The sequence below is a fragment of the Chrysochloris asiatica genome, unplaced genomic scaffold, assembly GCF_000296735.1.
Source record: "Chrysochloris asiatica unplaced genomic scaffold, ChrAsi1.0 scaffold00029, whole genome shotgun sequence".
NCBI lineage: Eukaryota > Metazoa > Chordata > Mammalia > Afrosoricida > Chrysochloridae > Chrysochloris > Chrysochloris asiatica.
The window spans coordinates 15,915,355-15,940,200 of NW_006408547.1; the positions used below are offsets into that span (position 1 = coordinate 15,915,355).

Below are 24,846 nucleotides of genomic sequence, written 5' to 3' on the forward strand. Positions count from 1 at the left end.
ATTATCCAATCACTTATAGCATTGTACCTCATGACTGATCTGGATATGTTCTTTTTGACAATGAACGCAACACCATTCCTCTTCAATTTGTTATTCCCTGCATAGTAAACCATGTGGTTGTCAGATTCCAAATGGCCAATACCAGTCCATTTCAGCTCACTAATGCCTAAGATATAGATGTTGATGTGTTCCATTTCATTTTTGACAACTTCCAATTTTCCTAGATTCATTCTTCATACATTCCATGTTCCGATTTTCAGTGGATGTTTACAGCTATTTTTCTTCATTTTGATTGTGGCCCATGAGCAAATGAAGGTTTTGTGAGCATTTCTCCCCCAAGCTTAAGTCTGTTCATGTCATCATGGTCATCATGGTCAACTTTACTTTGAGGAGGCATTTTTTTTCCCAGTCGCATTCTAAGTGCCTTCCCACCTTCCGGTCCTGTATCTGACAGTGTTTCTCTGCTATTCATAGAGTTTTCAGTGACTAGTGATTTGGAAGTAGTTTGTCACTCTTTCTTCCTAGTCTGTCTTTGTTTGGAAGCTCATCTGAGACCTGTCCACCATGGATGACCCTGCTGGTTATTTAAATTATCGGTGGCATAGCCCTCAGAATCACAGCAATTCAAACCACCACAGCACGACAAACAGATGAGTGGTGGTTGCATGGTTGCTGTTAAATAGGAATCTCCTTGTGCTAGGGCCCGTAAGTCCAGCTCAAAGGCGGGATTTCCATCCTCGGATGCCAATCAAGAGGCAGAAGCGCAGCAAGAGCAACTGGGTTGTAGTGAGATGCTTTGGGCTGTGCTGTGGGTCTCTAAGTTGGTCGACCCCGCCTCAAAACCAAGATCAAATGGTTAGGCTAGGTTGGCACTCTCGCGTCCAGGGTAAGTAGGACAGGTTGGCTGGCCCCTGCAGTCTCTTCCCGCTAGGCAGCGTCTCCCCATCGACCTGGTCTCCAGACACCTCTCACCCTGCCACTCCGTGGTCTGGGTTTCATTTAACACCTCCACCAGGTCTGCGCAGTTCTCGCACATCATTTAACTGCTGTCCTCCATGATAGAAGCCCTCGTGCAACCCCTTTCTAGCAATCCATAATCCTGTAGTATTCACCAGCATTGGTAATCTCTGCATATGTTGTATTTATAGTTCAATAGATTACATAATACCTCGATCTCTGAGAGTTGGAGACAAACCTAATTCTTACCAAGTTCTCCAAGTGTCTTGTGCATTTGGTTGCACTCTTCAGTAATTTGATGCTTTTTGATTTTTAAAGTGAAACGATTTGATAAACATGCACATTCAGCACAACAGTCACCCGTAAGACTTTACTTCTAAAGAAATAAATGTCACCGAACCATTTCTCATGACTGACTTTTTCCACGTTGTGTTTTTTTTCTTCAGAGAGTTTTGTGACTTCTCCACATTTAGAAGGTTTGGCTACCACCATAAGTGCAAACATCCAGAAGGCATAACATGTAAAAATCCAAAGTTTAAAAAACACATGGGGGGGGGTGTGCAGATATTGCAGTTACAATTTTTAAAAAATCTTATTAGTTACCAATCATTTACTCCTTAGAACATACCTTCTTACATTTTGGAACCAAATAGTTTAGTTCTCTTTCAATCAGTACCTTCCCTTATATTAAATTTTCTTTGTGAGGGCTTTAGAAAACAAAACAACAGTTTCCCCTTCATAACTAGGCCGTCTGTTACTATCCCTGAAATATGGGTGCTCTTGTAGACTGCCTTTAAATAATGCATTTGTCCTGCTGCAGTGTGTGTCTGATTATGTGTTTGTGTGTGGGTTTGTGTTCGTGCTTGCCAATAACAGCAGAGAGAAATGCCAAGACAAGATGGTTCAAACTGATATAATAGAGAAAAACATGTGATATTCTGATACTAACATTTTGTTTACTCTTCAGCGAATAAGTTATTAAAAGTTGAAATCAAGTGTTATGACTCTCAGCAACTCTCCACATGTAACATTCTTCTTTTTTCCGGGTCTTTCCTGTGTCCATATTGGACGCCTGTATTTTTAAATTTGTTTCCTCTTTTATGATAACGTTCACTGGAGAGTCTCTGACCACTCCAACTATCTTGCAATGTACTATAGAGAATTGCTGCAACACCCAGTAATTGACATCCTTCTCCAAATTTCCTCATCAAAACGCATTGGCATGATAACAAAAGTCCTTCTGAGTATTGTTGATTCTAGAAAGTTTCCTCAGGTGGGTGGACATACATTCTGCATGCATTTCCATTATCTTCTTCGTGTCCGTCTCCACCTTGTTAATTAATTGTTACGCTCTCTCTCCCAGAGAGGCTGTTTGAACTAAGTTCTCAGGTAACTGGCACAATTGCAATATATTTCCAAAAGAGTGGCCTCTGCCATGTCAGTCCCATCAGAGATATTGTCTTTTCCAATGCAAGTTATATTTACCTTTTACTCCCAATGGGTAATACCTGAATAATCTCGTGGGAAACTGTATGGTCTTTCAATTTTCTTTAATATAAGTATGAGACCTTGAAAGGTTTAAAACTATTTTAAACCACCAGAATTTCCAAGACACACACATAAATTTTCTCAGTACTAATGGCCAAATACATGGCGTCATGGAATCCCAGCGGAGGTGTGGTTTGTTTACCTCAGATCAAAATAGAAGCAGAAAGAGTTATCATAGATCTTTTCAGTGTTAGAGGTGAATTTATTTTTTATGTTACTCATATTTTAAAAGCATGTAAATTTGTATGGAGAATTAAGATATTCAATAGACTATTGTAAATAAATTGTGTAAAATTACCTTATTTTACAAGATAGAACTAATTTGTCAACAAAAACTTCCCTAAAGGCTGGAGAGAAGGAACAGGTAGACATCACTGTTGCTGTTGTTAAGTGCTGTCCAGTCAGTGCCAACTCATAGCGACCCTGTATAGGGTTTCCAAAGGAGCTCTGGTAGCATTGTGGTTAAGAATTGGGCCGCTAATCTCACGATAAGCAGTTTGAAACTACCAGCTGTTCCGCAGGAGAAAGATGAGGCGTTCTGCTCCTGTAAAGATTTACAGCCTCAGAAATCCTATGCAGGGTCGCTATGAGTTGGAACCAACTCCATGGCACATAACAACAACAACAACATAGGGTTTCCAAGGAGAAACTGATGGGTTTGAACTGCCAACTTTGCAGTTAGCAGTTCAGTGCTGGTCCTACAACAGCACACCAGGACTCCATTATAACTATGGGATGATGAAATATTTGAGGTTGGAATGTTCTTTTAAGCAGCATTTTCCTTCAAGTGAAATCAAATATAAATTGTACTTTGTTACTTTAATTCTCTTGTAGGACAGCTGTAAGATATAAGACTTTAAATTTGAAATGAAAATTACAGCTTCAAAATATGTGTTTTGTAATTCTAAATATTGGAATTTCATTCACAGGGATTATGACACTTTTTTTTTTTAATGACTGAACTCATACTTTTTAGATTTTGGTAAGATTGTTTTTCCTTCATATGCTAAGTATGAGGTGATCAATATGGGTTATGGGTCAAGAGTAAATTGCTTCTTTGCTATAATCTGAAATTTTATTTTTCTTACTAAAATAAGTTTTTATTTTTTTTAGTAATCGCCATGTGTTGATTATTTTAAAATATGTTCTTTTATTTATTTATTCATCCATACACTTAAAAATTACTGCTGAGGATCTACTTTCAATGTGAGCTATGCTAGATAGTCAGAATGCAAAAATGAAAAAAAGATATAAAGACAACTGTATTTTCTGAGTGGGTAAGAGTATAGGCATATAATGAAACTATAAATAAGGAAAATATAAATAGCAAAAATACTAAAGTGAGTGATAAAGAAGGATTCTTCTTAATTTTCAGAAACCTTCTGGATTTCTATCTGTATTGGATGAAGAATGTCAAATAATTTGGTCCATGGAAACAAACCTTCCAAAAAAGTTACAAAGTCTCCTGGAGTCCTCAAACAGAAATGCAGTACATTCTCCAGTTAAGGACGGGAACGGAAATGTCACTCTCAAAGACCAAGGCACAGCCTTCACCATTATGCACTATGCGGGAAGGGTAAGTTGAAAGAACTACGTCATTAATTACATGAAGTAATGGACAAAAGATTGTGTAAAGAGTGAGCACTTGACTGCTAACTGAAAAAATCTGCAGTATGCTCCCAACATTGGCTCCACAGGAAACTATTACAGCTTCTGTAAACATTGTGTTACTGCCAAGTGCCGTTAAGTCAGTTCCGACTCATAGTGACCCTGTATGGGTTTACCAAGGAGCAACTGGTGGGTTTAGATTGCTGACCTTTTGGTTTTCAGTCCAGTGCTGTTCCTGCAACACCTTTGGGGCAGTTCTGTTCTGTCTCAGAAGGTTACTATAAGTCAAAATCTACTGGAGAGCACAGAACAAAATTTCAAAATTCTCAAGCTTTTTTCTTGACCTTGAATTAGAGTTAGAATCCATGTAACTACACCTAACAACAACAACAACATAGACACATAGACAAAAGGCCTAGGGACAAACATGGCTGTTTTTGCTGTTAAGTGCTGTTAAGTTGGTTCAAACTCATAGCAATCCTGTGTAGGGTTTCCAAAGAGCAACCGGTGGGTTTGAACCACCGACCTTGAAGTTCAAACTAAATACTAGTTTTAAAATTTTATTATTATGTGTCGCCAAGTTTGGCGTCATCTTCACAATTGTCGCAATCTTGTACTCCATTATTACAACCACAATGACAACCTACCTCCTTGAGGATCATCCTTTTTTTTTATGCATCCTCTACTTTACCAAGCATAACGTCCTCCAAAAACTGATTCTTATTGATAACACGCTCAAGGGATGTGATAGAAAGTCTCACCATCATGCTTCTAAGACACATTCTGTATGTACTTGCCAAGGCAGATTTGTGCGTTCTTCCAGCAGTCTTTGCTATGCTCAGTATTCTTCAGAAACACCCTAATTCAAATGCATTGTTTTTTCTTTAGTCTTCCTTTTCCACTGCCTAGCATCCGTATGCATATGGGCAAGGAAAAATACCCTGGCTTTGGTCAGAAGCACCTTAGTCTGCCAAATGACACCTTGACTTTTGACCACTGTAAAGAAGTCGTTCACAGCAGATTTTCCCAGTGCAATACCTCATTTGATTTCTTGACTGCTGCTTTCATGGCTGTTCATTGTGGATCCAAGTAACATGAAATTCTTGACAACTTCAGTCTTTTCTCTGATTTTCTTGTTGATGGCTATTTTTCCAGTTGGGTTGAAATTTTAGTGTATTCACTAGACAAAATCTCACTTTTCTGAACTATTTCCATTTAGTCTAATAAAGAATGAACATCTTTAACGTGTGAATGACGAAACCTTCATGATGTTCCTAGTGCTATACCTCAACATGAGCAAATGAGCTCTGGATTTAATCCAAAGACATCAACCACGAACATTTCCTCAAAAACATTGGATATTTACGTTTGCTCTGGTAGCATAGTGGTTACAAATCAGGCTGCTAACCCCCAGGGTCAGCAGTTAGAAACTACCAGCCGTTCTGTGAGAGACAGATGAGGCCTTCTGCTCCTGTAAAGATTTACAGCCACTGAAACCCTGTACAGGGTCGCTTTGAGTTGGAACCAACTCCATAGCACATAACCACCACACCCTGAATATAGTTTAGGTATTAAATTATTTTTTTTCAAAGTATGAGTCTCTAAGTAAAAAGTGTTCTGCACAAACTCTCCCTTCATAAAGCAACTTTGTAAAATATGCTTCTTTCTTCACAAATTTCAAGGATTTCCTTTTGCCTATAGTAAAAATGTTATACTCCTTGAAGTAGACTTATATCCGACTTCTCCAAGATGATTATAATCCCTTCTTCTGTGACTTCTTTGTCAAAATTCCCCTTACAAGCCTTTTCAGCTATTGTTTTCCAAATGTAGTCACTCTTTTCCTGCATCTCCCACATTAAACTCACCTTTAAGACAGAACCAGTCTCCCTTGTCTTCTTTACATGATCAAATCCTATGTTGTTTTTAATATTTAAAACCTTGATCCATTAATTCTCAATTCAAATTTCATGGATAGTATATATCATCTACTTTTGAATTTTAAGCTATCTGTTAATTTCACCCACTTTGGACCTTTGGTAAAATGGTAACACAGTAGAAGGTAAATTCTGTAGTCACTGTCTTACACTTAGTCTATTTCAGTTCGTTTTAACCAGTGTTTACTGAGACTCAACTATAAACAGATACAGAGATTTAGAAAATCAAAGATGAGAAAAATATATTCCTTGCACTTCAATATCTCATAATCAAATAAGGGAAAAACAATCTAACAAATACAATATTATTTACAATATTAATACAATGATTCAATTTTCATAAGAAAGGAAGTAATTATTTAGAGAAATGTATACTAACAACTTCCAGAAGTAGTAAACTGTGGCCTAAGCCTTCAAAGATAAATTAGAACCTACTAAGTGTCAAAGAAAGGTTATTCCAATAAAATGATCGGAATTTGAATGTTTATGGTGTGTATTATTTAAGATTCAGTTGTATAGGACAGAATCCACTAAAACTATTTAAGCATAAAATAATTCTTCAGGAAATAATAATTGTATAAGCACCAGACTGCTAATGGCAAAGTTGGTGGTTCAACTCACTAGCCACTTCCCAGAAACCCTATACAGGGTTGCTATGAGTCAGAACTGACCCGATGGTACTGAGTCAACAGCAACTACAAAGGTTAAATGTTCAAGGTTGGCGTTTAAAATCATTCCACGTATAGTGACACCAAAGCAGTTACAGCCTCATCATTTGTTTTGTTGTTGTTTATAATTCTTTGTTGTTGAAAATACATACAGCAAAACAACATCCACTCAGCCATTTCTACATGTACTATTTAGTGGCCTGGATTACATTCTTCAAGTTGCTCAACAATTCTCACCCACCTTTTCCTTATGATTCTTCCACCTTTAACTATAACTCACTATTCTGTAAGCTTCCTATGTAACCTTTGAAGCTGCTGGTGTCTGTGTGATTCATATGGATAATTCTTTAAGAGAGCACAACTTCTGTAGACAGACTTTTTTTTAACTAAGTTTTATTGTTGTTAAGGGTTGCCGAGTCTGTTCCAACTCATAGCAACCCCATATAGTGTTTCCAAGGCGCACCTGATGGTTTGAACTGCCAAACTTGTGGTTCTCAGTCCATTGCTGATCCTCCATTGCCACACCAGGGATCCTTTTACAAATAAAGTGAAACTATTGTTTGATTCAAAGAATCATGACAAGCTATGGACAACATTGTGAAGTATGAGTATTCTGGAATACTTAATTTTGCTCATGAGCAATTTGTACATGGACCAAGAGGCAGTTGTTCGAACAGAACATGGAAACACTGAATGGTTTAAAATTAAGAAATGTATGTGACAGGGTTGTATTCTTTCACCATACTTATTCAACCTGAATGCTGAGCAAAATAATCGAGAGCTGGATTAAATGAAGAAAAACGTGGCATCAGGATTGGAGGAAGACTCATTAACAACCTGTAATATGCAGATGATACAAGTTTGCTTGTCGAAAGTAAAGAGGACTTAAAATATTTACTGATGAAGATCAAAGAGCACAGCCTTTGGTATGGATTCCATCTTGATGTAAAGAAAACAAAAATCCTCAACACTGGACCGATAAACAATATTCTTATCAATGGAGAAAAGACTGAAGGTGTCAAGGACTTCATTCTTCTTGGATCAACTATCAACACTCATGGAAGCAGCAGTCAGAAATCAAATGTGTATTGCATTAGGCAAATCTGTTGCACAAGACTTTTTTAAGGTGTTGAAGAGCAAAGATGTCAGTTTGAGGACTAAAGTGTCCAGTCCATGGTTTTTTGAATAACCTCATATGCATGCAAAAGCTTGAGAGTGACTAGGAAGACCGTAGAAGAATTGATGCTGAGGAGAATATTGAAAGTGCCATGGGCTGCCGAAACAACCAGTAGATCTGTGTAGTAAGAAGTGCAGCTAGAGTGCTCCTTGGAGGCCAAGATGGCCAAAATTTGTCTCTCATACTTGGGACATATTGTCAGGAAGGACCAATCACTGCAAAAGGATATCATGTTTGGTAAGGTGGAGGGTCAGAGAAAAAAAGAAAGACCCCCAGCGAGAAGGATTGGCAAAGTGGCAGCATCAGTGGGCTCAAGCATGGCAACAATTGAGAGGTTAGCCCAGGATCGGGCTGTGTTTCATTCTGTTGTGCGTAGTGTCGCTAGAGTTGGTACCAGTTTGATAGCACCTAAGAACAACAACAAATGCTTGAATCCATTGCTGCTTTCACTGTGCCAAGCCATCTAGTTGGGAGCCTCCCTCTTTTTTGCTGACCCTCCAATTTATCAAGTATGATGTCCTTCTCCAGGGATTTGTCCCTCTTTATGAAGTGCCTGAAGTATGTGAGGTAAAGTCTGGTCATCTTGGCTTCTAGGGAGCGTTCTGGTTGTACTTCTTCCAACACAGATTTGTTTGTTTTTCTGAGAGTCTATGGTATGTTTAAAATTCTTCTCCAACACCAAAACTCAAATGCATCAATTCTTATATGGTCTCTTATCTATATTGTCTAATTTTCACACATGTGTGAGCCTATTGAAAATACCATGAAGTGGGTCAAGTGCACCTTAGCACTCAAAGTGACATCTTTGCTCTTCAGTACTTTAAAGAGTTCTTGTGAAGCAAATTTGCTTCATGCGATACATCATTTGATTTCTTGACTGCCATTTCCATTAATGTTATGGTGGATTCAAGCAAAATGAAATTTTTTACAGCTTCAATCTTTTCTCCATTTATCATGGCATGATTTATTGGTCCATTGGTGAGGATTTTTACATTTAGGTGCAAATATTTTAAGCCCTGATCACTTTCAGCAAGCAAGGTTGTATCATTCGCATATCACAGTTGTTAATGAATCTTCCTCCAATTCTGATGCCACATTGTTCTTCATATAATGTAGTTTCTTGGATTATTTGCTCAGCACACAGATTGACTAAGTCTGGTGAAGGATGCAAACCTGGTGCACACACCTTTCCTGATTTTAAATGAGTCAGTGGCATATTGTAGCAATAGGGCAAGCCATGTGCCTTTTGAATCATTAAATGTAGCTACCTGTACTTAAGTTTTGAGCTATTCAGTTGTCCAAAAATGTTGCAGATTCTTCAATTTATGAAGAATAAAGCTGCTGTTGGTGAATATACAGAGTATTTACTTGAGTCTCAAAAAAGGAAACATTTAAGAAAAATATCTGCCTGTCTGTTCACATGTGTTTTGCTAAAATCAAAGGTACTAGTGCTCACTTTATAAATCAAGAGATATAGCAAATCTTTAGTTTAAAATCAACACTCAGGGCATATTTTGAATAGTAGGGGCTGAACATTCTCGTGATACAATTGATTGTAAGGAATAACTAAGAGGTTCTGGGTTTGTTGGGTTTATTTGCCATGTCTACCTTGACAAATGAATGAACTAGAACATGCCTTTCATTACCACTTGCTTCTCCATAACTGGTTTAGCTGGGTTTTTTTTATTAGCAATGTATTACATCTCACAGGAAAGATCATTATTATTACTTGTCATAATAATGACATTTAGTACCCACCAGCATGTACTCACCTGACTGCTCTGACTAGAAGACTCTGATGTGCCTCTAAGTTTTGTTTTGACCTGAGGCTCAGAGGTCCTTTTAGAAATGTTTAAGCAACGTTGTTTGAATTATAGTGGAATGTATTCTAAACACATTTGAATTTTTCATTACTCTTAGGAGCATTTTCCAGTCTCCATTACAGAAATATTTTAAAGTAAACGGAAACAAGCTGTGCATGAAATATTAACAGGGTCTCATTAATGAGCAGGAATCTGAATTTAAAAAGGCTTTATCTATTTCTTTCTTTGGGTTGATTGTTTTATTAGCAAATGTAAAATCATGTATGTGACGACCTGTGTGACAGGTGGAGACTCAGTAGGATACCACTGGACTGCTAACCACAAGGTCAGTGGTTCAAAATCCACCAGCTGCTCTTTGGAAACTCTATAGATGTTCGCTATGAGTAGGAACTGACTCAATGATGCTTTGGAATAACAACATTAACTACTACTGGTGATTAAATGGTAGATAAGCAGTAAATCAAGAATTGTGCCTACTTTTATAGGCTACCAAAATTAGATTCAAGAAGTAAAGAAGAATTACAGTTTGACAAAGGACATTGTCACTTACTGGAATTGAATTTCCATTAAGAGGGTTCTGAACTATAATAGGAAATAGTATTTTGATATCAATTTCCTAAAATTTCGATGTGAGTAGATTAGGAGATAGTAAAGCAATCTGAAGTAATACAAACTTAATTAACAGAGGTATAGGTAAAAAATAATAGGATATATTTATCTGACTCTGTCTGTTGTCTAGTTATATGGTCTTTGAAGACTGTTAATTATGATCTTTTATTAACATGAAATGATTTCCTCTGAATCTCAGATAAGTATAACGTTGTATAACTGGCTTGGACAGGTGGTGCAAATAAAGTTCATGATTATTCTTACCTAAAAGCACACTAAAATTATATGTATGGATTTTAGCCTCTTTCTCTTTCAAGCAATTATTATAGTGGATTGAATTGTGGCCTACAAATCCACAGTCTAATCTCTGGAAACAGTGACTGTTACTTATTTGGGAAAAGGGTCATTGTAATATATAATTAAGTATAGGGTTTTGAGAGAGTAGATCGTCCTGAATTTTCTGGGTAGAATTTACATCAAGGGCATGCATTGGAGAAAGACATAGGGAGACTTGAAATAGACTGAAGAGGAGTTGGCAACATGGCCATGGAGCAGAAACTGAAGTATCCACCAGGCCAGGAGTGTAAACAGGCACCAGAAACTGGAAGAGGCAAAGAACAGATTCTCCCCTAGAACTTCCAGCATGCGTTCTGCTCTGTGGTATCTCAGACCTCTAGAAAGGAGTCAATGGGTGGTGCAAAAAGGCCTGGTGACCTGCCTTTATAAAGTCACAGCCTTGAAAACCATATGGTGCAGTTTGACTCTGTACATACAGAGTGACCATGATCTGAATGAACTATGGGAAAACTAGCAAGAAGAGACTCCAAAGCTTTGAAAGAATAGATTTCTTTTTTAAGTCTCCAAGTTTAGGATAATTTGTTACACCAGCCATAAGACATTAATACAAGCATTCATTGCTTTTACAGTTATTGATTATAAGAGAGGTGAGTCATACAGCAAAGACTGAGAAATTCCTGTTGGGGCTGGAAACTGGAGGTGTTTATGACCACAACAAGAGTGGTTTTAGTCAGATGGTGAAGACTGAGTGATGTGGCTTTAAGGGCAAATGCTGTATATGAAGGTCTATTATTAACAAATACACACTTAAAAGGTCTCATTTTGAAGAATTCAACAAGGTTCTAAGGTGATTTACAACTATTAGGATCAATAAAACCATACCCAAGTCACCACCTCAAAGCACTAATAATGTCAACAGAACCCACTGTGCTGAAGGATTCACCTCTATCTTTGGAAAGCCAAGAAATGGCACTTGAAACACCAAATCTCATAACAGAGCCAGATAGTAAGACCTGTGACGGATCCATGAGCAGCAGAAAGAGTGCAAATAGAGAGACTAAGGAAAAAGATGATTCCGCCAAGGATTCTGATCTCTCCAAAGACCATCAAGTTAGAAATATTAGAAGTGATATTAAAGAAGACTTTGATAACATTAGAGCTATTATCACACCTCTTAACATAAGCTTAAAATCTTTGAATATAAAATTTGATAAGCTGTTGTCCAGTGTCATGTACCTAACCTTACAGACTTCAACAGACACTCCTGTGTTTATGCCAGTCCCTCCATGGAATCAAATCCACCTCCAACTTCTGTGACTGAGCCTCCTTGTCGCATGTCTACTGCTGCTTCTGCAAATACCAGTGACGGATTTTCAAGGTGCTAACTATTCATGTAAGGATGGCATATTCCAGAACACCACATCATTATAACTCCTAACTATATCAAGGACAATGAGACACCTTTTTTACAATGATTCCCTTCAAGAAGACGGAATATCTAGTTTCATACTAATAAAATTAAAGATACATAATTTTATATAGTTTTACAATTTAAAGCAATTTCTTTGGTCTGCAAACAAGCATAGCCTTTTTACTCTGATGAATGTGAAACTGTTTCCACATTCTAGAGGTCCTTCCATGGTAACCAGCATATCTATGACAGCATGCATGCACACAGGGCAGCTACTACCACAGTCAATAGGCCAAGGACTTGATCCTGATGAGGGGCTTCATTCATATCACCAGTCTCTGCAATGACCTGTCCAGTGTCAGAAAGTTACCCTATATGTAAAATCTCCCCAGAAATGAACCTCACAATACAAACACCAGCCCATGTGGATACCATCATCAATAACACAAAGGTGGCTAGGTGCCATCTTCTAGAGAGTCCTGCAAGTATTCAGTATCACCAGTGTATGATGACCTTACGGACTGTCCATAAGACCTCATACCAACTCCTAAGAAGTACTGCATCCTTTCTACAGCAAATTCTTCCAATCTGACTAAACCCCTGATACCACTGGGTATTGACTGCTTCCATTCTCCACTCTGCACCATTGACTTAACCTGCATTTTGATCAGTACAACAGTAAGTCATGCTCCATTTAGTTCCACCAACACATTCTATGTTCTTAGATTGTGAAGCAAAGTATCAAGGACATTAAGTTCTCATGTCTATTTACTGTAGTAAAAGGCCCGTTGTATGTCTAATTTAAGTTCTGAGCACCCATTCCAGCTTCACTATTTATGTTCTATCAGTGTAACATGGAGAAACTACTTCCTCTCCATAAGCTAGTGCTTTAACAGGCATGCCAGCCTTCCTTCATACAGAATAGATAAAACTGACTTAGTATTTTGAATATATGTAAATGAGAAGAATTTTTGTCTCTGTTGTTTGATTGTCTAAACATGTTGTAGGGTAATCATGTCATATTTATTTATTCAACAAGTAAGTATTGATTACCCACAGTGAGGTTTCTGTTATTCAGCTCTACCCTCCTAAAGCTCAGATTCTACTGACATGAGATAGACTTTAGTTGAACCAACAATTCTAAGGGAAGATGGAAGTTCATTTCAGACACTGACACATGTAATAAGAGTAAATATGAGTGTGCTAACAACTGTAGATAAGAATTCAGAAATTTTCTTCTCAGGGGGCATCTTTGAGAATTGAGTGAGTGGTGATTGGGAACTGTAGTAAACACTTCAAGAAAGGAAACAGCTCTGAATTATCAAAGGATGGAAAGAAGGCCTATGGGAGGAACACAATGAGCTACAATCAGAATGTAAAGAAATCTTAGATGTCACATATTTGGAAGATCTTAGGTTTATGATCTACAGAACACCTAGTCTAGTGTTCTTTCTACTCTTTATACCTTCATCTTTATGATAGCTAACAAATATCTTCTATTTTAAAGACTACGGATCCATAGGTATTGATTTATTAACTTCCATTCTCTTGCTAAGTGCCCTGTGGATACATATGGCAAGGTGTCTGGCTCCACAGGACTTGGGAGAATCCTAGCTAAAAATGTAACAAGCCTATGTGGAAAATTTATACAGAAATTAACCCTATCTTGCTGTATTTTCAAGTTTTTGTTAAAACAAGTGTGATAAACAACCAAATATAAAAGACATATAATTGGAGATGAAAGGAAATATTGAGTTATATAGTTCTTTAAGCAAATAAGAAATGATGCTGAGCTTTTGAAAGTAATGCAAAAAGTTTTTGTCTCCTAATTGTTACCAAGTCATCAGCTTCGTGTTAATCCTTTAATAATTCACTATAGAGTCCACATTTACATAATAAATTCACTTTTCAGTAAAGAGAGAAAGAGATGAGTTGTTTGAGCTTGTAACACAAGATAATTTCTTTATAATGTTTGATTAATTTGAAAATGACCATGTATTTCTTCACCTTTATTTTTGCTCATATGGTTTCCCTCATATGGAATGCTCTTTTCCTCTTTCTTTCCAATCATGTAAATCTTCCCAAGAATCACTGTGTTCATATGTATTCAAATTTCATTGACTTTGCCTTCTATGATCAAATGCTAGATGCTTATATATCATTTTATAATTTATACATTTTCAACATGTTGTTGTTAGGTGTTGCTGAATTGGTCCCAACTCATGCCAACCCTGTGCAAAACAGGGCAAAACAATGCCTGGGCCTTGGTCATCTTTACAACTTTTGTTATGTTTGAGCCCATTGTTGCAGCCACTGCATCAGCTCGTTTCCTTGAGGGTCTGTCTTTCTTTTGCCAACCCTCCACTTTACCAAGCACAATGACCCTCTCCAGGGACTGATGCCTCCTGCCAACATGTCCAAAGTGCAAGATACAAAGTCTATCCATCCTATTTCTCAGGAACGTTCTTGCTATACTTTTTCCAAGACGTATTTGTTCATTAATCTGGAAGTTCATAATATGAGGGTGAGTCAAATATTATCTGCACTTTAGCTGTATAATTTGTTTTAAAAAGACAAATGCCATTTTTTGATATAATCTCCTTTCTTTTCAGTATACTCTATGTGTAAGTAAACTGTTACATTCCCTTATTGAAAATGTTTTAGATGAGCTATGAGCCATGGATTCACTGCTGTCTTCATTTCTTCATCATAGGTGAATCTTCATCCTCAAAGAGCCACTTTGAGGGGACCAAACAGGTGATAGTCTGTTGGAATAAGATTAGGACTATAGGAAGGATGCTTTGACACCTCAAAATGGAGATTTTACAGAATGTCAACCGTGCGGGCAGAAATATATGAATGTGCATTGTCAAGTAAAATCATAACGCCCTTAGATGGCAGTCTGTGTTTAATCCAAAGTTTAGACTTCAGCTCTTCAGTGAGCATCTCACTGTAATGAGCACTGTTGACTGTTGAGCCATTTTCTTGATAGTGTTCCAATACTGGCCCTTGAGAATACCAGAAAACTGTAAGCATCCATTTTTCAGCTGATGGTTGACTTCTGAACATTTTTTTGGCGCGCGATTGAGGATGTTTCCATTCCATATTCTACCGTTTACTCTCAGGGTCATAGTGATAAATCCATGTCTCATCACTAGTCATGATTTTTAAAAATAACGTTTACCTTCCTTGGAGTATTGGTTGAAATTTTGTTTGCAGATGTTCAAACGCTTCTGCCTCTGCTCTTCCTGAGTTGTTTCAGCCCCAATCTCACACAAACTTTTTGAAACCCAAGTTTGTCATGGACTGTTTCATAGGCAGAGTTATGGTTGATTTGAAAATGATTTGCCACATAATCTACTGTCACTTATATATTCAACATAAGCATTTCATGTGTATGCTCAATGTTGTAGTCATCCACGGATGTGAATGAGCATTTTAATATAACCATTGTTGTTGTTGTGGTTAAGTGCCGTCAAGTCAATTCCGACCCATAGCAACCCTGTACAGGGTTTCTGAGGAGCAGCTATAGTGTAGATAATTTTTGACGTACCCATTTGCTTTCAATATTCTTTTCCAACACCATAAATAAATGCTTTGATTCTGTTATGGTCTTGTCTTTTGATTGTCCAACTTTCATATGCATGTTGTGTTGTATGCCATCGAGCTAGTTTTTATGCCAAGTAAGATCAGGCTTGTACGTTGAAACTGTTGACCTTGCAGTTACCAGCCAGTGCTTCTCCTGCAGTACCATACCAGGGATGACAGACGTATGAGGATTGTGTCAGTGCACTTTTATTCTCAAGTGACATCTCTGCCCTTGAACACTTTAAAAAGATTATGCACAGTAGATTTAGCTAATGCAGTACAGCATTTGACTTCTTGACTGCTGCTTCCATGAGTGTTGATTGTGGATCCAAGTAAATTGAAGTCTTTGACAATGTCAATCTTTTCTTCATTTATCGTGATGTTATTTTCTGGTCCAGTGGTGAGAATTTCTGTTTCCTTTACATGGAGGTTCATAACATTTTCAAAATCATGGAGGTCCATAACATTTTCAACATCATATTGTATGGGCCCACTGCCATTTCACGTTTCCATAATGAATCTCAATAATTCACCGAAGGTTCTAGAACTAGTAGGGGGCAATACTAAATCTCATGTTTCTCAAATGAAGTATGTTTTTGTGTCTTCACTATTAGCACTAAATCCTTAAACTGTTGTTTATCTGTTTTCACAAAATCCATGTGAAATAGCAGAAAGAGAAAAAAACTACTGGAGTCTACTTGGCATGGACTTGGAATTTCAACTCCATTACTGTATGACTTTGAAGAGCACACTGACATTTTGTTGAGAAAAACATTTACAAACCTCGTAAGATTATTCTGAATGTTAAGTGATGGACAAGCAATAAATGTTGGCAGGATTTAATTTATGTTGCTTTAGATATATGAGTCACATGCCCCAACAAAAGTTGAAGGTCTTTGAATACTCCAGGTTTTCTTTTCCCCAAGAGTTAAAACTCATAGACATAGAAATTGAGGTCAAGGAAATATTTTGAAGATAAATCTTGTAACACTTGTAAGTTTATTATACTTTCACATGAGGCTATGGTAAGGGGTATTCAACTGACTTGTTCAAATTAAGTTTATGATAGGCTCTCCTTTTAATTACTTAAATGCTTGTTAAATCTTTTATCAATGAGTTTATATGTCATAAAGCCATGATTTTGAAGTCATAATGAGATATTTACTCTGATTTATCAGTGATCTCAGTATCATTTCAGCAGATGATAGAGAAGTGGCGCTACTATAGCTTTATTACATAGGATTTTCTTTCTCTTCCTACCAGACTTGAAAGGTTCTGGTGGAAGATTAATGTAGAAAGTTGAGACAATTTTCTATTTATTGAAATGATAGTATTAAAGTAGAAAAACCATAAGAGAAATGTCTAAGTTTGTGTCAGTGTGACATTAACTGATTTTCACTGAATATGTGAAAGGAGCTCTGGTAGCGTAGTGGTTACAAATCGGGCTGCGAGCCACAAGGTTAGCAGTTCGAAACTACCAGCTGCTCCGCGGAAGAAAGATGAGGCGTTCTGCTCCCGTACAGATTTACAGCCTCGGAAACCCTGTACAGGGTCGCTATGGGTCGGAACCGACCCAACGGCACTTAACAACAATGTGGATTGTGCATGATGGGTTGTTGTTGTTAAGTGCCTTTGAGTTAGTTCTGACCCATAGCAACCCTGTATAGGGTTTCCGAGTAGCAGTTGTTGAGCTTGAATCACCAACCTTGTGGTTTAAACTGACCTTGCAGTCCAATGCTTATCCTATAGCACCACAACAGGACAGACTTGTAATTCTGTTACAGAATAAAAACATACAGCCCTTTGATAGATGTATCTTTCTGTGGGTAGAATTTGATTGTATTCGTCAGGATTCCGTCTTCATCCCCATAAACCACATCCATTATGTATGAAGTTGTAATTCCACACACATCAACCTGATTATTATTGTTCATGGCACTATCTTCCTTGTCCCTTTACAGAACTGTATTAATAAAATGTTAGCCTGGCCAAGGAAAGCGTTATGGGGGAAGAATAGTGTTTTCTTACTGATTTGCAGCCTGTAAAATACTTGGATTTTTTTTCTTCACTTTGAAAAGGACTAACCCCTGGCTTTTATTAAATGAAGTTTGAAATTCATCCCTTGGGATTTAGCCTTATGCTGTTAGTGATATCATTGAGAGAAAGATCTTTACAATAGTGATTCTGCAGTAGATTTCAGATGATATAGGGATCAGATCCAACCTCTTTGACCTTAAACATATTTACTTAATATGTATACAGGAAAAATATTAGCCTGATCAGTTTCTCAACTGCCCTTTTTTCAGGAACACTTGCTGTAGCTTGTCAACTTACCTTCACCCCCTGGAGATTTGTGGGAGATGCAATGTATTCAAGAAAACTCTAAAAGTAAATCTGTAAACCAAAAACAAAGGAGAAGAATTACTCAAAGGGGAAGCTTCCATTTACTCCCATCTTCCTTTTCTCCAGACAGAATCCCCAGGGGTAGCAATCAAATCAATCTGGTGTAAGCTACACTGATATTATTCAAGGTTTTTTGTCAAAGATATTTTGAACCACCAAAAAGGCTTCATTCACATCTGTATTTGTTCATCTCTTGGGAAAACTTTCAGAAGAATAGAAATTAACTCCACCAGGCTGCTTGTGGCCTATTGTTTTTATCAATTTCATTCACAACATAAATGATCACAGATGGTATGACAAATGTTTCCTATCCAGATTGTTGTTAGAACAAGAAAATGAATGGTTGGATTTAGAGCATCTTGTAGATTCTTTGGAGTCCTGGCATGGTGCTGTGGGTTAATGTGCCAGACCGCAAAGCCATTTGAACTGCAAGACCAGTGGTTAAGGCTCACAAGCCACTCCTTAGAAACCCTATACAGGGTCACTATGAGTCAGAACCAACTCAACAACACTCAGCAACAACAACAACATAGATTCTTTGATAGGTTTCGTTATTTTCATCTAGTACTCGTTGTAAGTTTTTCTACTGGGGTGACTTGTGTGTCACTGTGATGCCACCAGTATTTTAAATACCAGCAGGGTCACCCATGGTGGACAAGTTTAATGGAGCTTTCTGGCTAAGACAGACTAAAAAGAATGTGAGGTGAACCACATCTGAATGCTGAGCCACTAAAAAACTTCTGAATAGCAGGGGAACATTGTCAGATAATAGTACCAGAAGATGAGCCCCTTGGGTTAGAAGACAATTAAAATAAAATGGAGGAAGCTCTGCCTCCTCAAAGTAGAGTTGACCACAATGACTTGGATGGAGTTAAGCTTTCAAGATCTTCATTTGCTAATGTGATACAACTCAAAATGAGAAACAACAGTTATAATCATTCATTAATAATCAAAATGAATGTATAAAGGATAAAGCTAATAAAATAGGAAGTTGTCAAAAATGAAATGTAACACATAAATGTCAGTATCCTAGACATTAATGATCTGAAGTAAACTGATTTGCAACATTTTGAATAAGACAGTAATATGGTTTACTATACCAGGAATGAGAAACTAAAGAAGACTGTTGTTGCAACCATCAACAAAAAGAACATTTCAAGATCAAGCAATACAATACTATCTGTGATAGGATAATGTCCATATGTTTACAAGGAAGACCAGTTAATATACCGTTATTCAAATTTACAAAACAGCCACTAAAGCAAATGAAGAAATTGAAGAATTCTATCAATGTCTTTAGTCTGAAATTGATCAAACTTGAAGTCAAGATGCAATGATAATTACTGAGGATTGCAATGCAAAATATGGAAACAAAGAGGAAGGATAGATATTTAGAAAACATGGCCTTAGTGATAGAAATGATGCTGGAGATTGCATGATACAATTTTGTAACACCAATGGCTTATTCACTTCTAATCCATTTTTCCTCAACACAAAAGTTGAGTATACACCTGGATCTCCAGATATAATTCACAGGACTCAAATTGACTACATTTGTGGGAAGAAACAATGGAGAAATTCAGTAACATCAACAAAAATAAGACTAGGGGCCAACTGTAGAACAGGCCGTCAAGTGCTCATATGCAAATTCAGGCTGAAGCTGAAGAAAATGAAAACAAGTCCACGAGGGCCAACATATGACATTATGCATATCCCATCTAAATTGAAAGGCCATCTGATGAACAGATTTGATGTATTAGGCACTAATGCCCAAAGACTAGAAGAGTTATGGGATGACATCAAGAAAATCATACAGTTGAAAGCATAAGGTCAATAAAAGGAAAGAAAGAAAAGTCCAAACTGGATGTTAGAAGAGACAATGACACTTGCTCTTGAACATAAAGAATATTATGCGACTGAAAGAAATGGTGACACAAACATGCTGAACAGAAAATATCAAAGCTTGAGAAGACAAGGTCAAGTATAATGAAATATACAAAGACCTGGAGTTAGAAAACCAAAAGGGAAGGACACACTCAGCATTTCTCAAACTGAAAGGAGTAAAAAAAAAAAAAAAAAATTTAAGCCTCAGGACTTGAATCTGGAGGATTCTATAAGCAAAATATTGAATGATTCAGGAAACATCAAAAGAAGAAAGAAAGAATGCACAAAATCACTGTACCTAAAGAGAACTGGATTTGCGGCAGTCATTTTAAGAGTTACCATATGATCTAGAGTCTATGGCTTTGAAGGAAGAAGTCCAAGCAGCACTAAAGACATTGGTGAAAAAGAAGCTCCTGGAATTGATGGAATACAAATTGAAATGTTTCAGTACGCTTAGGCGGCAACTGATACAGCACTGGAGGTACTTGTCTATATGAAGAAACATGGAAGACAACTACCTGGCAAACTGATTGGAAGAGATCCACATTTGTGCCCATTCCAAAGAAAGGTGACCCAACAAAATTGCAGATATCATCAAACTGTATCATTAATATCACATTTAAATAAAATTCTTTAAAAGATAATTTAAAAAATAATTGTAGTAATACATAAACAGGTATTGCCAGGAATGCAAGCTGGATTCAGAAAAGCACATGGAAAGAAGGATATCATTTATGATGTCAGATGGGTCCTGTGTTTTATTGCCTATGCAATGGAATCCAACTGTGTGGATTATAACAAACTGTTGATAAAATTATGCCGAGTGAGTATTCCAGAACACTTAATTGTACTCATGAGGAACTTATGTATAACTAAGAGACAGTCATTAACAGATTAAAGGGATAAGTAATGGTTTAAAATCAAGAAAGGTGTTCACTATGGTTGTGTCTTTTGATTATATTTATTAAATCTGTATGCTGAGCAAATAATCCAAGAAGTTGGATTATATGAAGAAGAACATGACATCAAGATTAGAAAAAGGATTAACAGTCTGTGATAATGCAAATGATACAGCCCTGCTTGATGAAACAAAGAGGATTTAAAATACTTACTGATGAAGATCAAAGACTATAGCATTAAGCATGGCTTACACCTCAGTGCAAAAAAAAAAGAAAATTCTCACAAAAGAGCCAATAAGTAACACCATAATTGTTGTTGTTGTGTGTCATCAAATCACTTTTGAATCATAGCGACCTATGTAGGGTTTCCAAGGAGCAGCTGGTGAGTTTGAACTGTCAACCTTGCAGATCAAACTGACTTTGCAGTCCAGTGCATTTGCCCACAGCACTACACCAGGACTCCAACATCATGACAAATGGAGAAAAGATTGGCGTGGTCTAAGATTTCTTTTTGCTTGAATCCACAATCATTGCCAACGGAAGTAGCATCAAGAAATCAACATTTATATTGCATTATAAAGATTTATTACAAAAGACCTCTTATGAGATTTCAAGAGCAAAGGTGTGAATTTGAGGACTAAATTGTGCCTGAAGCAAGCCATGATATTTTCAGTTGCCTCATCTGCATGTGAAAGCCAGACAGTGAATAAGGAAGAACACAGAAGAATTGATACATTTGATTTATGGTGTTGGCAAACAATCTTGACTGCCAAAAGAATAATCTATGGACTGCCAAGAGAACAATAAAAGCTATCTTAGAAGAAGTATAGTCAGAATGCTTCTTAGAAGAAAGGATGGCGAAACTTCATCTCTCATATTTTGTACATGTTATTTATGAAGGACCAATGCCTGCACAGGAGTCCTGGTGTGGAGCTGTGGGTTAAGGCACCAGACTGCAAAGTCATTTGAACTGCAAGATAGACAGTTCAAGCCCTATACAGGGTCGCTATGAGTCAGAAGTAACTTGATGGCACTTAACAACAACAATGCCTGCAGAAGGATATCATGCTTGATAAAGAAGAGGTTCAACCAAAAAGAGGAACACCTCCAATAAGATGTGTTGACACAATGGCAGCAATAAAGGCTCCAACATAGCAATGGTGAGGTGGCTCAGGACCTTGGATTGTTCATTCTGATGTGCATAGGGTCACTTTGCTCAGAACTGACACGATGGCACCTAATAATAAAAGCAGCAACATTATTGCCAAGGACTGACAGAAGAGTTCTAAATAAGGAACTTTAGATTTCCGCTATTATTATTTCTACATATTGGTATTTTTTTTCCCCTTTAAAATGGACCAATGAGGTGTAATCATAAATTTCAAAGTTGCCAATTTCAAAGGTGTGTATCCAAATCTCTCACTAGCTGGCTATCTGTACACCTAATAAGTACTTCTTCTGAAAGCTCATAGCCACTGAAATGTCGGTGAGTGCAGTTTCACTCTGAAACACATGGATTGCTATGAGTTGTAATTGACTCAAAAGCAGCCATGAACATTTTTATGTGTTCCCAGTAATCCTCCATTAATTAGTATTTATCAACTTGATGAGCCACAAGAAAACTAATCAAAACTCTTGAATAGAATAGCTTAATGGAAAAATAAAGAATTGAAATCTCTACTTTTAAATCTTGATGTTATATAGAAAGCAACTCACCACTACACCAAAATATGGAGACCCTTTTTAGTAAACCTTAGATAGAAAGCTGAAACCAGGCATGAAAAGTAAATGAACTCATTTATATTTGCTGAAAATCCAGCCTTCACATACATTCTGATATGATATATTAAATTAAAGACTGTGAAGGTTTTGCATTTTTATTGCCCATTAATCCCAAACATATATTTTCTAGGGATAATATTTTACGTCGTGTTTGTACGTAACAAGGTAGAAAATGAAATGCAGATTTTGCTGATGAGTGAACTTGTTTCCATTCCTTAAATATTGATGTTACTCTCTGTGGTCTTCTGCTAAGAGGTTAAGTAGTCTCAGGTTTCATTTACTATATGTGAGATGACTCCCAAATGTTCACTCCAACTAGTTCTTCTATGGACTGTTTGTTTTGGTTGTTGGTCAGTGTCATCTCGGAGCAATGCCTGAATTTGAACTACTGAATTTAAGATTAGCAGTCCAATGTTTGTCCATCAGCACCACACCAGAACTCCTCTGTTGATTATCAACTCTCATATTTAACTCACATTTCCACGTGGTCAGCATCTTAATTTCTACACATGGAATAGCTAACTGAACTCACATCCAGAAGCTAACTGAGTAATTCATTAATCCCTTCCTAAACTCTTCTTTCCCTCTCAACTCACCTCAAAAAAACAAATACATAAATAAAGTGGATTCTCCTTGCTTGGCCATCTTTTCAGCTCGTAACAAAACGATTAATCTGATTAATCCTAAAACATAAGCTACTTTCCTATGTATCCCTCACTGTGTCCTGGTGTTCTGCTGTGTATAGGGTCGCTATGAGTCAGTACAGACTCGATGGCACCTAACAACAACAATGTCCTGGTGTGGTGCTGTGGCTAATGCGTCAGACTGCAAAGGCATTTGAACTGCAAGGCCATTGGTTCAGGCTCACTAGCTGCTCTTTGGAAACCCATACAGGATCGCTATAGCTTGGAATTGATTTGATGGCATTTAACAACAATATGGCTAAATACTTACTGCTGAAGATCAAAGACCAAAGCCGTCAGCATGGGTTGCATCTCAATGTAAAGAAAACAAAAATCCTCACTACTGGACCAATAACACATCCATATAATGGAGAAAAGATTGAAGTCAAAGACTTTGTTTTGCTTAGATCAACCCACTCATGGAAGCAGCAGTCAGGAAATCAAATGATGTATTGCATTGGGCAAATCTTGCTGCACAAGACCTCTTTAAAGTGTTGAAGACCAAAGATGTCACTTTGAGGACTAAGATGCACCTGATGCAAGCAAGCCATCATGTTTTCAGTAAGCTCTTATGCATATGAAAGTTGGATAGTGCATAAGCAAGACCGTAGAAGAATTGATACATTTGAGTTACAACGTTGAAGGAGAATATTGAAAGTACATCTACTACCAAAAGAACAAATAGATCTCTGTTGAAAAAAATGCAGCTAGAGTGCTGCTTGGAAGCCAGGATGGCCAGACTTTGTCTCTCATACTTCTGATAGCGTAGCGGTTACGAATCGGGCTGCGAACCACCAAACTATCAGCTGTTCCATGGGAGAAAAATGAGGCTTTCTGCTCCCGTAAAGATGTACAGCCTCGGAAACCCTATACAGGGTCACTATGAGTCGGAACTAACTCCACGGCACATAACCACCACCACCACTTCAGACATGTTGTCAGGAGGAACCAATCACTGGAGAAGGATATCATGTTTGGTAAAGTGGGGGGAAGGGGGCGTCAGAGAAAAAGAGGAAGACCCCCAGGAGATGTATTAGCACAGTGGTAGCATCAGTGGGCTCAAACATAGCAGGATCGGGCCATGTTTCATTCTGTTGTGTATAGCATCTAACAACAACAACAAAAGCAACAACAACAATGGATGCTCCCTTTCCTTTCACTCCTACCCCTGGTAATTTTCAAAGAATATTTCTTTTTATATGGAAACCTTTCCTTAAGCTTTTACAATAATGTTTTCATATAATATTTACCCTTGTGCAATTGACTAATTTCACTCAGCATAATGTCTTCCAGGTTCATCCATGTTATGAGATAATTTGCAGATTATTGTTATTCTTCAAGGTTGCATGGTATTTCGTTGTGTGTAGATACCAAAGTTTGTTTATCCATTCTTCCACTGATGGCACTTGGATTGTCTCCATTTTTTTGCTGTTGTGAATAGTGCCACAGTGAACTTCGGTGTGCATAGTCTACTCGTATCCTGACTCATGTATCTTGTGGATATATACCAAGTAGAGGGATTTCCAGGTCATACGGTCGTTCTGTTTCCTACTTTATGAGGAAGCACCATACTGT

General features: G+C 37.4%; 1 protein-coding gene across 1 annotated transcript in view; it reads left to right on the forward strand.

Annotated features, from left to right (window-relative positions):
- MYO16 (myosin XVI) overlaps positions 1-24,846 on the forward strand; it is a 912,243-nt gene that overhangs the window by 597,495 nt on the left and 289,902 nt on the right. Inside the window, exon 22 of the mRNA XM_006851537.1 lies at positions 3,881-4,081. Within this exon, the coding sequence (XP_006851600.1) occupies positions 3,881-4,081 (201 nt within the window). The remainder of the gene's footprint in view (positions 1-3,880; positions 4,082-24,846) is intronic.